Source organism: Microtus oregoni, unplaced genomic scaffold (assembly GCF_018167655.1).
Source record: "Microtus oregoni isolate MIOR12 unplaced genomic scaffold, Mior012 000005F_ref0000423, whole genome shotgun sequence".
In the NCBI taxonomy this organism is placed as follows: domain Eukaryota; kingdom Metazoa; phylum Chordata; class Mammalia; order Rodentia; family Cricetidae; genus Microtus; species Microtus oregoni.
The window spans coordinates 57900786-57914826 of NW_024543064.1; the positions used below are offsets into that span (position 1 = coordinate 57900786).

Below are 14041 nucleotides of genomic sequence, written 5' to 3' on the forward strand. Positions count from 1 at the left end.
TATATCCCAATCCCACTCATTTCCCAGTCCTTCCCTATATGCCCTCCACCCTTGAAGTGTCCCCTTGCAAAGGAAAGCTTAAAATGATAAACATAAAAATATAAATAAGAATATTAATTAAAAACAGACCAAACAGAAGCAAACAAGCAAACAAAAAAAGCCCACTCTGCTCTTCTTTATATCCCGCTTCTCCGCCACATCTTCCCTTGCCTCAGTGGCACTGGGAGCAGCAGTGTAGAGTGCAGTTTACCCTTTCCTAGCCTGGTTTACCTGCAAGTGGTCATCGTGCAACGTGTTGTTGATCAGGTTCAAAGTATCATGATCAATACTGGACCCTCACTGAAACTCCTCTCAGATAGCCTGCTGTTCCCCCGGGTCAAGGAGATCCTGCAGGCTTCAGTTCCGCAAGACCAGTCCATCTATGCGCTCTAGCAGGTCATAGATGGGGTAGATGTTGGGGTATGCCAATTCAAAGCCCTGGATGTGTGCCTGGGTGGTAGATGAGTTGGTCAGTCTGGGCTGCTGGGATCACCCGGCTCAGGTGAGAGGCAGAGCCAGCATCCCATACCCATGGAGACGGTGGGGCCAGATTTCCCAAGTGACAGGGGTCAGGGGGAGTGTCTCCTATTTTCCTGTGCTGGGGTAGTGACCTGCAAAGGATGGGGTCATCTCTCTAGTGAGGAAGCTGGCTTTCCTTGGGACAGTGAGTGGCAAGGTCAGCTCAGCACTGCCTTTGAACTTCAACACATGGTTCAACAGGTGATTTAACACATGGCTTGTATGGGCCCCTGTGGTAACATGGGCAACGGACATAAACAGAGACCCCAGCAGCAGTAGGCCCACAGACCCAGATATGGTCAACAGCAGCAGCTTGGGCCCAGTTATCCAGATGGCCCAGGGTGGCAGAGTAGGCCACTGAGATCTTCATGACTCCAGTAATAGATCGTCACTTGGACCCCATCATGGCCAGAGGTGGTGGCTCAGAACTCAGGCATCCTTGTGGCCTTTGGTAGCAACACAGGCTTGGAGATCAACACAAACCCTGGCTATAGTAGGATGGTGGACCCAACATGGTCCTTGGCAGTATCCCTAGCCCAGATGTTACCATGGCTATGTGACAAGCAGGCCACCCATATCAGACTGTTGTTGCTCACCATTTTTGCCTCTTCAGATCTGTCTCTGTCCACAAGACATGAACAATTCTGCTTCTCTCTCTCCCATAACCCACAAATGTATGTGCTCACCATAATGGTGACCAACTAGCAGTTTGTGGTTTCTTCTTCCTGTCCAGGCAAAGCTGCTCCAGGAGGGTGTGTGTGTGTGTGTGCGTGTGTGTGTGTTTCACCTACTCCATCCTAATGGCACCCTACTTTTGCTTTTGTTTTGGTCTGGTTTGTTTTGTTGTTGTTTTGTTTTGTTTTTTGCCTTTCTTGCTTTGTTTAGCATGACATTATCCATTTCCATCCATTTTGCTTCAGATGGCAAGTTCTCATTCTTCTAATGGCTGCAAAATACTCCATTTATCCTTTATCTGTTTAACTATTGACAAGCAGCCATATGGATCACACCAGCACCACAAAAATGACTTACGTGCTTGTCTGTTGAGTTCTGCCATCATTTCCTTTGAACACACAGTAGTGGGCCAACTTGATCACATGTTAAGTCTGTTTCTAGTTCATGAGGACTCTACCTACTTCTTTTCAAAATGTGCCTATTGACTGATATTTCCATCCATAAAATGTAAGAATTATTTTTTATCCATATCCTTACCAGCTTTTATATTCTGATAATACTCATTCTAACTGGGGTCACACAACATTTATGTAATTTTGATTATGATTTCACTGGGGACTGAAGACAGTGAGTACTTCAGATACTTACTGAATATTTATATTTCTTGTTTTAAGATATTTCTAAATTCTTCTGATTTCCAATGTTTTGACTACCTCAACTTGCCCAAAGATTTGGTTTCTAGCGTCTCTTTATCCTAAGCCCCAGAATGAGATCTAACACTAGAAATGGTGTCTGTGGTTCTACCAGGAAGCCAAGCTGTGGGGATGGTGACAAGCCTAGGAGCATAAGGAGGCCATATCTCTTTCTGTTGAAACACTCACGAAATGCATATATAAAGGTACTTTCTTCTGTAGAATCTTTTACTCTTCCAAATGCATAACACCACGCCTTGGGGGTTTTCTTTTCTTCAGTAATCTTGAATAAACAACTATTTTATACTGTCTGTTAATGTAGTTGTAGTACTTCCTACATGTCCTAGGCTTAGCAGATGCTTGTTCAGTCAAGATTATATTCCAAAAATATGATTATGCTATTGTCCACACAGGGGATTGAACTGAGATTTGTAACTTGTTAGTTTCTTTGGCTTATTTATTTGTTAGCTTGTTTATTTAGTGTGTTTGTTTGTGGTATCGAGGACTGAACCGAGGGTCTTGCGCATGCTCAACTAGCTCTCTGCTTCCAACCTATATCTCATTATTTTTAAGACAATTTTGTTAAGCTGCCAAGACTAATCATGAACCCTCTTTATGTTCCAGGCGGGCCTTGAACTTGTAATCCTCCTATCTCAGCCTCCCAAGAAGCTGGAATAACAGATCTGCCTCATCAGCCCTGGCCTTTTATTTGTTTTAAAAATGGCCCTTTTGAACAGCTTATTAAATCTAGGAAGTCAAGCATCAAAATATTTCCTAGAACCTAGGAGATGGTACTCATACATTCACATATGTGCTCACTACATGCAAAGTTGAACACAGACATTTAAATATTTTCAAGTTCAGATATAGCAAAGATTTCAGTAGCTAAATTCAACAGCTACCTTGTAAACTTGATAAAGATTATATTTTATCTCTACGTAGGCAAACAGACACTCAGCCAAGAAAACTAGAAATTAAATAGAGAAAAGGAATGAGGGAAAGGGAGATACTACCAGAACCACCTGTGTACAAGCTCTTTCCCTCCTGGCATTTTGGTATACAAATGACCTTGGGAAGGCAGAAGGCAGAAGAGATAAGCTGTTCATTGCCTGAAACTCTGTGAAATATTACAGGAAATGACCTATAATGAGATGTTCTGATACATACTTTTTAATATGTGCATTACCTCTGTGTGTGTATGTGTGACAAATGTGCCTGATGCCCGTGTACATCAGAAGAGCATGTCAGAAACCCCAGAAATAAGTTACAGACTATTGTAAGGTCCCCCGTGGGTACTCAGAAAGATCCTGGGTTCTCTTCAAGAACAGCAAAGAGCTCTTAACCACTGAGCAATCTCTCTTGTCTCCATTGCCTATATTTTAAGTATAAAATGTCATGTTATTTTATATTATGAAAAAAGTATTTGTTCCTATGTACAAGTAATAGACGTTGCTGAAAGTTAATGATAGACAAGTTTCACATATTTTATTGAGAGTAGGCAAGAGCAATATTTCATCTATCACAATGCCTAATGACTTCCATCCAGCTTTATCCTGTATATACAGTGGGGAAGTGGAAATCATTCTATGTAGATATTTTAAATATCCTTTCCTACTCTTTTGCATGATCAGTACAGAGTTTACAAACACATATTACTTGTATTTTGTGATTTCTGGGAATTGAAAAACCTCTCACATATTCCTTCTATTACCTTTGTCACTACATCAAGCTGACTACTTGGAACAGGATAAAAACAGGGGTGTAGATGCAATCAAAATAAGGAGACAGAGATTCGCATTGACTGATCTTTGCCGAAGAAACACAGGGAGCCAACTAAAACGCTTCCAGTAGCCACATTTGAAACAACTTGAATAAAAAATAAAATATTTATATTATAACCCAAAGGATTAAATAAACACACATAATTACAAATTGATGTAAATTAATGAATAAATAAATAAAGTTTAAAAAACTCTCACTCAGGAAAGTTTCAGATAATTTATATAAATACTCCTCTGAGAAGGAGGTACATAAATCTTCATTCCTCAAATATGAACTCTCACAGAAACCTTGTGCCAAATAGTCAATAGAGAAGAGAGGGGGAAAACCAGTAGATTTATCATGGAGAAACCTGGTAAACACTAGCCCAGACAAATGGCCAAGGTCAACATCAGCAGTGATAAATCATCCTGATAGTATGTGCCCTTGATTTGAGATCACAGCAATGACACTTCACCTCTGTGGTCGTTCTCCAAGTTGCTCAAAGCCCCATGAGAAAAACACCAGCCTAACTCTAACAGATAAGCATTCCTTAGAATGCCTGCCAATACTACCTGAGCTGTTTAGCTTATCAAAAACAAAAGAAGCCAGAGAAACTGTCACTACCAAGAAGAAACTAAAATAAGGCAACTAAATATATTACGGTACCCTAAATGAGATCTAGAACAGAAAGGGGATATAATATATAACCTAAGTAAATTCCAACAAAATATGGGCTTTAGTTAATAATTATTTATCAGCACTAGTTAATTAACTTCTTAAAAATTTACAACGCCAATGAAATTATTGTATTAGGCGGGGGTCTCTAGAGAAGCAGAGCTACTGTAATGTATGTAACTATATCATTAAAAGGGATCATTAGATTACCTTACACGATAGACTCAGGGTAATTCAACAATTTGTCATATGAATGCTCAAACTCAGGAAGCAGAGGACTCTGTGCTGTTCAGCCCAAAGATCTAGATATTTCAGCAGTCCCAGTTCAGCACTGAAAGCCTGAGAGGTCTCTGGAGAGTCGCCAGTATTAAGTCCCTATTTTAAGACTAAAAGAGTTGAAGCTTGTTGTCAGTGAAGGACCTTAATAGTAGCAGCAGATGCACCTGCTCATAGAGAATTAAAGCCAACGCATACTCAATACTTTTTCCTAGGACTTTACCTGCACCACCCATTGGAGGATACAACCAACCTTGAAGGTAGAGATTTCCCTCCCAGTTACTATCCCACCACAAAGTCTCTGGAAATATCCCCCACAGACTCACAGGTATGTTTTATGAGACCTTAGTACCTCTTAATTCGGTCAAGTTGATCAAGACCACCGACCATAAGTCCATTCCTTGTCAACTTAACAGCCAAAGCACGTCCTTTATGTCCTGCCGAATTTCTAAACAAAGTAATCAGGTTGTAAGTCTACCGAACTTGAGATAATATTCCACAGATAGCTGAAAACAGACTAATTCTTTCACAGACTAGATGGCAAAGTTTCCAGCTAGTCTGTTTACTCTTTTAATAGCTCCTAATTTAAGTCTGATAGTACAGATTTCACAACGTAAAAATGCTGATATTAACTGAGTTGTTATAGCGATTGACACATATGTACTTGGTATATGTATATAGGCACAAACATATTCTCAACAAAACAAGAAAGAAACACTCATAATTACAATTTTTGTTTCTTTAACTTGTCATGTGGTCATTATGACTACCCTTCTAATACCCTTTCTGTGTTTCCTCCACCCTCACCAAGCACCTCAGCAGGCCTTGAATCTGAAAAGGTGACCCACACCTACATTGCTGAAGGTTCTAGACCTTTTCTTATCTTGCCCAGATTGAGTTATAGTTACCCTGTTCTTAGCTTAAGAAAAAGGTGTATTAAAAAAAAAATCAGCTAAAACCTGCCTTAAGTTGTCTCTTACACTGCATACATGTTCTTTTTGATCTCCACAGTGGAATAGTGGTTCAAATTCCCACTGGTACCCTGGATCAATCACCCCTGTTGACATCCTAGCCTATTGACTCAAAGATATGAGAAGCCCAAAGGACCAGGAGTAAATCAGATTCTAGTTCAATAGACTGATTGTTGCACCTCCTGGTAGATATCTCCCTTTGGAAAGCAAGATAACGTATGACAAATTTACATAATCTGGAAGCAAAACTATTGCTAGAGGATCAGAGGACAATGGTGAGTTGCCACTTCCACCCATTTATTCCTGGACTTGTGAATCCTGGACACCGAGGGAAAAATACTATATGTTAAATGCTAATTACACACATACATATATACTCCTGGATAATCTTGTCCACGTCTTCCAATCTACTGCCACCTAATCGATACCATGTCTGTTTCTTCGAAAGGACATTCACCATTCTATCAAGCCAGCTGCTTTAAGATGGTGGAGAATATGGTAAAAACTAGTGAATTCCATGAGCACAAGTTACTACCACACTTCTTTAGCTGTGAACTGAATTCCTTGATCAGAAGCAATGTTGCTATAGTACTATGATGGTGGGTAAGGCACCACCTTAGCAATAGTTTTGAAAGAAGTATTACATGCAAGAAAGGCAGATCAATACTTGGAATAGGCAGCCCCGCCCATCTCCACTGGTGGCTGGTCACACAAGTCCACCGACCCTTGGCCAGTTGCTGCCTCCGCTACCACTGTGGCCAATATGTCCACAGGTGTGCCTTCAGGAAGTTCAAGTGCTGCCTCTGGCAGTAACCGCAGACTCCAGCAGACACAGAATCAAGTAGATGAAGTGGTTGATATCATGAGAGTCAACGTGGACAAGGTGTTAGAAAGAGATCAGAAGCTCTCGGAGATAGATGATGGCGCAGATGCACTGCAGGCTTCTCAGTTTAAATCAAGTGCTGCCAAGCTGAAGAGAAAGTACTGGTGGAAGAACTGCAAGATGTGGGCGATAGGAAACAGTGTCCTGGTGATTGTTGTCATCATTATTATTGTGTGATGTGTTTCTTAATGAAGAACCTGGTGAAACTGAAGCCTACTGTTCAGGAGCGTTTTCAAGACTTTCTACTTAGAACCTGCTATGTTATTGAGCTTACCTAATGTTTTTTGTCCAAATGATTACTTTTGTTAGTTTGCATACAGTTCAGTGCCTAGGAAATGTGCCTTTGTTTTAATATACACTCCAATGGGGATGTGAGCTGCCCTGCCCACATTTTGCACAGTGCCTTCACAGAGTTATGCACCAACTAGGAAAGAGGACTTCTGATGCTCCAGGGTGCTGGAGTCGAGGTGGATGTTGTCACTGATGACTTACTGTGCATTTCAGGAAGGGGATTCTAATTCACGTCAGTTGTCCCCACATCTGACATCGTCTTCAAAACCACACTTTCAAACCTCTGGGTGATTAGATTCCCAACTTGTGCCTTCTGAGGAGAACACTGCTGACTACCTAGCACAAATCGGTTACAACAACAGGGTGTGCCTTATTTTGATACTGGCTCCTTTTCCTTAAGAGGACCCTCCTTTCTGTAAGCACTACTGACTCCTGCTATATTTAAGATGCTCTCATGTTAGCTGTGAAGATGTTCACTTTTCGGTTCTTGTTGTGAATCGCTTCTCAGAGTATCTGAATCAAAAATAACCCTTTAAAAAGTTTTTGTAGAACAATGACCAAAGTATTTTTGCCAAAAGTTAAATACAAATAAAATGTCCGTAAGCCTGTCCCTAATAGACAAATTCAAACAATGTGCCAAATGTAACTCAAGGTGCCCTTCAAGGAAAAAGTGTTAATTCTGTGTGAGCCTTCACCATTTTCTTGATCCTGCCTGTGCTGTAGATAATGCTACTCCTTCAGATTTGGTTCCTTTCAGAGAGCTACAGGGGCGAGCTAAAGTCAGACCTAGAGATAAGACATTTAGCCAGCAGTTTGCAGACTGAACTAGAGGCTGCGGTCTCTAGCGCAGTGTGAGCAGCAGCTCCGCAGCCTCACGTCAGTTTGCACAGACCAGAGATCTTGAATGCTGTTTACTGCTTTTGCTCATACCCCACTTCCTAAACCGGTCCTCTGTATTGTGCTTGAGGTAAGGCGTTGGCCACTTCCAAGTGGAGAGCTAAGCAGAGATGCCTGTTGCTCTTAAGCCTGTTGCTACCTGAGACACTTTCGTTGTGTGTCTGAGACTTTCATCAAGGCATGGTTCAAAGTGGAGAGATCAGGCATGAATGAACATAAGAAAGCAGTGAGGAAAAAGCAGGCTTTCTTTGCCTGTGGCAGTGCCACTAGAATGCCCTGTAATTTGTGTGTGCAAAGCGGCTTCAGTCAAGACGTCATAGAATCTGGTTCCACTTTTTTATTTGGTCCCCTGACATTACTGAAACAATATAACTATTGAAAGTGTGCCCCGCTATGGGAAAGCGGCATCAGCATAGGGCCTCTGTCCTGGTCTGACCCACAACCGTGGTGCTGTCTCCTTCATACTCAGACCCATGTAACTCATTGGTTCCTACGTTAACACAATAATACCTCGCTTGTCTGTGCATTTAGCTGGGAACTTTCCCACTATGATGTCCTAAATAAAGGTGTTTCTTAACATGAAAAAAATACTTGGAATAAATATCTATCCTAGTGAAGGCAGAGCTCTGCCCATTCTATTATGGATGTGGTCCAGTGTGGTCAGTCCGCCACCAAGTCACTGACTATTCACTCCAGGTTATGATGCCATATCAGAGCTCAGTGCCGGTCTCTGCTGTGACATATCTAGTTATCATCAACATTCATACTCTGATGAATGTTAGTAATTGAAAATCCATGTTGCTAATCACATACATAATCTGCATCTTTGCCATCATGTCATTTTGTTCATGGGCTGACTGGATGATGGCAAACATGACTGAAGAAAAAGGTTGGCTACTATCCATATAATGGGTCAGCGTGACTACTTGACTATTGAAGTCCTCTCCTACTGAGGTCAGATTCTGATGAGCATTTAGTTGGGACACAAATATTCCCACAGCCTCTTCTATCTGTAAAGGTCCATACACCTACATCCTTCTTTAATGTCTTGCTCACTAATTTTTCAATCATGCTCCTTCCAAGTTGCTGACCATCAGCCAAATCATTGGCTACAGCCCATGGGTAAGTATATAATCACATATCTTTTCATTTTTTTCCTTCCAAGAACAATGCACATTCAAGTATATTGCCTGGAGTTTTACCTAATGTGTAGATTTCACTCCATGACTGTCTTTCAAGGATGTTCCCACAAAGGGCTGCAATGTTGCAGTTGGTAGAATGGTACGTGCAAAGTATGTAGAATCGTATATAAATAATCCCTATGTTCTTTTTCTCAGCTCACCAACCACAAGGCACACTCCATGAGGTCAATGGTATTTGATGGTCAAGAGAAACCTCCGTGACAGAAGTAGGAGCCCCAGGTGTTTGGATCACTCCTTCGTGTAACTTCCTTGTACCCTTAGGCCCTGCTAAGCCCTTGTCACATATACCACTTTCATTTGATGATGAATTGCTTATGTACATATCCAACTCATGGTTTGGTGAATCAGATAAAACCCAGACCGTGATGAAAATCTCAGACGGTGACTTGCTAGCTGGGCTAGACAGTGTTTCTCAACTGATGCACGATAGTCACTTGGGAAGAGGGAACTTCAGTTGAAGAATTGCCTCCATTGGATCTGCCTATGAACACATTTGGGGGCGGTTTTTCCATTAGAGACTGTTGTGGGATGGATGGTCCTATCCATTGTGAGATGAGTCACCCTTGGCCATGTGGTTCTGGGCTGTGAATGAAAGCAAACTGAGCAAGCTATGGACAGCAAGCCAGTGAGGAGAGTTCCTCCATGGTCTCTGCTTTACTTCCTGCTTCCAGTTTCTGCTTGAGTTCCTGCTCTGACTTCCCTCAGTGATGGATTATGATGTGGAATAGTAAGCCAAATAAACCATTTCTTCCCTGAGATGCTTTTGATCAGTGTTTTCAAAGCAATAGAAAAGCAATCAAGGGCTGGAGAGATGGCTCAGAGGTTAAGAGCACTGACTCTTCTTCCAGAGATCCTGAGTTCAATTCCCAGCAACCACATGGTGGCTCACAACCATCTAAATTGAGATCTGGTGCCCTCTTCTGGTCTGTAGGCACATATACAGACAGAATATTATATACATAATAAATAAATAAATCTTTTTAAAAAAAGCAATCAAATACAGAAACTGGTATCAGAAAGTGCATTTGCTGTGATGGTCCTGACCTTGGAAAGGTTTACATGAAGGAATGCTGAGAGAAATACAAATGCATATATACATAAAATTTAAATTTTTAATTAAAAAAAATTTAAAGGATACCTTGCATCACCGGGCACCTAGGAATTTTACTGATGTAGAAGCCCACTGCTTTACTATTATTAGACTTATTTACTATTCTCTAAGACATAAACATTTCGTCAACAAATCCAGAGACATTGTTTCAACAGCATATCATTACCATAACAGACCAGTGTGAAGCAATATAAAAGAGATGGGATTAATACCCCTTCAGAACTAACTTATGACACAGGGTTGGAGAGTTAAAATACCCTTGAGGTGGAACAATAAAAGTATATTGCTGGCCTTGCTAGGTGAACACAGATTGCTTCCTGCAGGACTTACAGACATAGAGCAAGAAAGTATCTGCTAGATCAATAGCTGTATACCAGGTGCCAGGAAGATTTAATCTGATGAGAAACAAGAAATAATGACAATGAACCACATCTGGTACAGCGCTTGCAATAAAAATCATTACTCGATTAAGCTTACAATAATCAGCTTTCATAATTCAAGATCAGGTGTCTGTACAGACCAAATTGGGTAACATTTGTTCCTTTTTTTCATCCCTGTGACAAATACCTGAAAAAGAGAACGCATCTAGGCTCGCATTTCAGGGGCTACACTCCATCACATGTTGTTCTTTTCCAATTTTTATTTAGTCTGAGACTCAAGCCAATGGGATGCTGGTTACATTGAGAGCCGGTCATCTCTCAGTTAACCTCCAGAAACATCACAATAGACAAATCCTAGGTGCGACCCACTAATACCTAAGTGTTTCTTAATCTAGTTGAGTTGACAATCAAACTAACCATCACAGCTCCAAACCTGACACCAAATGCATCATTTTATCTCTCACTGTTTACCCCTGGCCTCACAAAAGTTTATGTCCCTCTCACAATGCAATGTGAATTCATTCCATCTCTCTGTGTACGCCCAGTCCTTAATAGTTCCAATAGTGTGCTAAAGTTCAAAGTCCAAAGTGTTTCATATAAGTCTTAACTGTGAGCTAATATAAAACCAAAATATAAATTATAAATTTCCAGTATTTGATGGTGAAGAGGAAACATTCCCATTACAAAAAAAAAAAAAAAGAACAATAAAGCATAACAAGAAAAATAGAACTGAATCAAGACAAACCCTCAGCAGAACAAACATCAAATACTGCTGAAATGAGTCTGGCATTTATGAACTTAGGTAGCCACACCTTTCGAACTCAATAGCCTGCAGCAAAGGTAGCCTCTTTCTTGGGCTAGCTCTACTCCACTTGGCACCTGAAGCTTGCTTTGGTGGACTTAGCATACTGTAACAATCCCTATAGCGTGGGCACCCCATTCTGACTTGGACTTCCCCTTCAGAATTTCACAGAGAGCCCAGCCATGGGTTTCAAGCCAGGTATGTGTCCCTGCTGTGTGTTATCTGGCCTCTGAAGCTTTCTGGAACATCACTGACAACTTTATAATCCTTCAGCTTTGCATCTTCAATACTTGCAAAATTGGCAAAATATGATGATGTCAACAAGGTCTGTAGGCATCTTGAGTTGAAGCCTACCACACTTAACCCACAGCTTCAGTGTGGTGTGTGTGTGTGTGTGTGTGTGTGTGTACTTTTTGTGCATGAGAGCACTTTAAGTAGCCCTGCTTTGGCATGATTTTCTGGAAACTTTGTTTTCTCAGGCATTTAGTCTTAAGTGAATTTGCGTTGTTACACATGGAATACGGTTAATGGATGGGATCTTATCTACAAGCAATTTTTCCTATTGTGTTATTGCAAAGTCCTAGTTTCTCTTGAATGGTGCCAATCTCAGAAGTTACAGAGACTTTGTCCATACCTGTTTTAGCACTCTATCCATAATTTTTACTGTATTCATACTCCTTTCCTCAACAAACTGAACATTTTCATATCTTTCTACTTTTTTCCTGTTCTGAATCTTTCTACAAACTTCATAAATGCATTAATCAATAACAATATTACATCTTAAATGCTATGATGCCTTGAAATTCCCTCCATCAAACAAATTAGTCTACCACTTTTTATTAAAGCCTCGTGTGGATTTTCAGGAACTGGGTAGTATACAGCCAGAGTCTTTGAGAGAATATAGAGTTAATGGCCTCTGCCCCAGTTCATGATAGAGGCTTTGTTCCTCTCCGAACAGTTTTCATTATTGCATTTCTATCCATATTATGTCATCCATCATACCATCAGATTTACTGATTACCTTCTAGGACTTCTCTGATATAAAACCCTACTCCTCGTACAGATTTCCTGTATTAGCTGCCTTTCTTTTTCCTATGACTACTAGATAACAAGAACCGATTTAAGGAAGGAAGGATTTCCTTTTGTCCATGAGGATATAATCCCTCACTGCAGAGACAACATAGAAGCTGAAGCATCAGGAGTGCATAACTGCTTATCCACATCTTTATGGATCTGAAAGCACAGATGGGATGAGAAGTGGGATTGAGCTATAAGCTTCAAAGCCCATCTCTATAGCATGGATCTACTTTTTCTAGTTTAGCCCTACCTCCCAAATTTTCTACAGCCTATCAAAATGATGCTACCATCCGAGGACCAACTGTCCAAACACTGTGACCCTGTTGAATACATTACATTCAAATAATAACATATGTTAATAATAATGATAACTAAGTATGGATTTATTAGAATCCTGTATACTATCTTTTAAAATTTTTTGATCCAAACTGTTCTTTAGAATAATTTTTTAGAAAAACTAGGAGATACTTAAGAGAGATATTTGAGGAAATAAAAATTTCTATACATTTTAAAATTTAACAATAGGATTTTTTTTCTAAGTGTTTTATTAGGAAAAAAATTTAAACTTTGAAAAAAATAAGGAATTGGAGTTTTTGTTGCTGTCACTTTGTTTATTTACTTTGCTTAGGGTTTGTTTGTTTGTTTGTTGAGGGAGGGTCTCACTATATAACTTTTTCTGGCTCGAATTCACTACGTAGACCAGGAGTCCTTGAATTCATAGAGCTCCTCTTGCCTCTGCCTCCCAAGTGAGTGTGCCACCACCACCTGGCTATAAATCAAGCAAGTTTTATGTGAATTAAATAACATCAAGTTGTTGATGTTTTTGTTTCTTTTTGTTTTGAATCTCAAACAAAGTAGAAAAGGCAGTGGGGATAAACTCAGAGTAAAGCAACAATTATGAGTTTATGCTTTTTGTAGAAGAGGAGGAAAATAGATGTAAGAGCTAGAAGAGAGAAAGATGAGGAAGGGCTACAGAATGCCATCTTCTTTGCATGATGCTATGGTTCCAATCATGGACTCAATGAACTCTCCTGGCCTACAATAAACCTGAACAAGAGTGGGCCTGTCAACAGCCAACCCTGGAAGGGGGAAGAGTTCAAAGACCCTATTCTCCACACTGAAATAGTGGCCACTGGATTCTGGGAACTGGGAATCACTGCCGTCAGCTGTTCAACACTGGTGAGCCCTCCGGCTTTAATGTCTGTTACTGTAAGCCTCGTTAAGAGATGGTGGCTGCACAGATCACAGACGTTTGTTGGACACCCACTCCTGTCGTTTTGCTAAAAGGACATGTGGTCAAACTGCCTTCCAAATACTCATGTTTATATCCAAAGATTAGTGCTTCTCCTGGCTTTTGTCAGAAGCTTTTTATTGTAGTGTATAATGGTTAACCCAGATATTCATAACCAATCAAAGTTAGAGCAAAGGACAGTGGAATACTCAGTACTAACCGAATCATCTATATCAGCCTCTCCAACCCTCTCCAACCCTAAGGGGGCATCAAGTAAGAAGAGGTAGAAAGAAGGGGAAGGCCACAGGCTGGGGAAGCATATTGTAAAAAGATTCATACATTCACTACAATGTGGTCACCAGCACTGGACCTGCACAAGATTGGGCCTGCCAACATTTCATCATGAAAGAGGGAACGATTCACAAGGCCCCACCCCTCCCTGAGGGACTGCTGATGATGGTTATGGTTAAAGGTTATAGGGGGGGGGGGGGAAGGCAGGCCGCTCTTCATGCTCTAGTAAATAACTTCCATAGATGTTTATGCCAGCAACCACAACTGA

At 40.7% G+C, this 14041-nt stretch overlaps 1 protein-coding gene across 1 annotated transcript; it reads left to right on the top strand.

Moving 5' to 3' along the window:
• Positions 1 to 6371: 6371 nt before the first annotated feature.
• On the top strand, positions 6372 to 6668 carry LOC121448828 (vesicle-associated membrane protein 3-like). The gene has a single exon (XM_041653066.1). The coding sequence runs from the start codon at positions 6372 to 6374 to the stop codon at positions 6666 to 6668; it is 297 nt and encodes a 98-aa protein (XP_041509000.1).
• The last annotated feature ends 7373 nt before the right edge of the window (positions 6669 to 14041 follow it).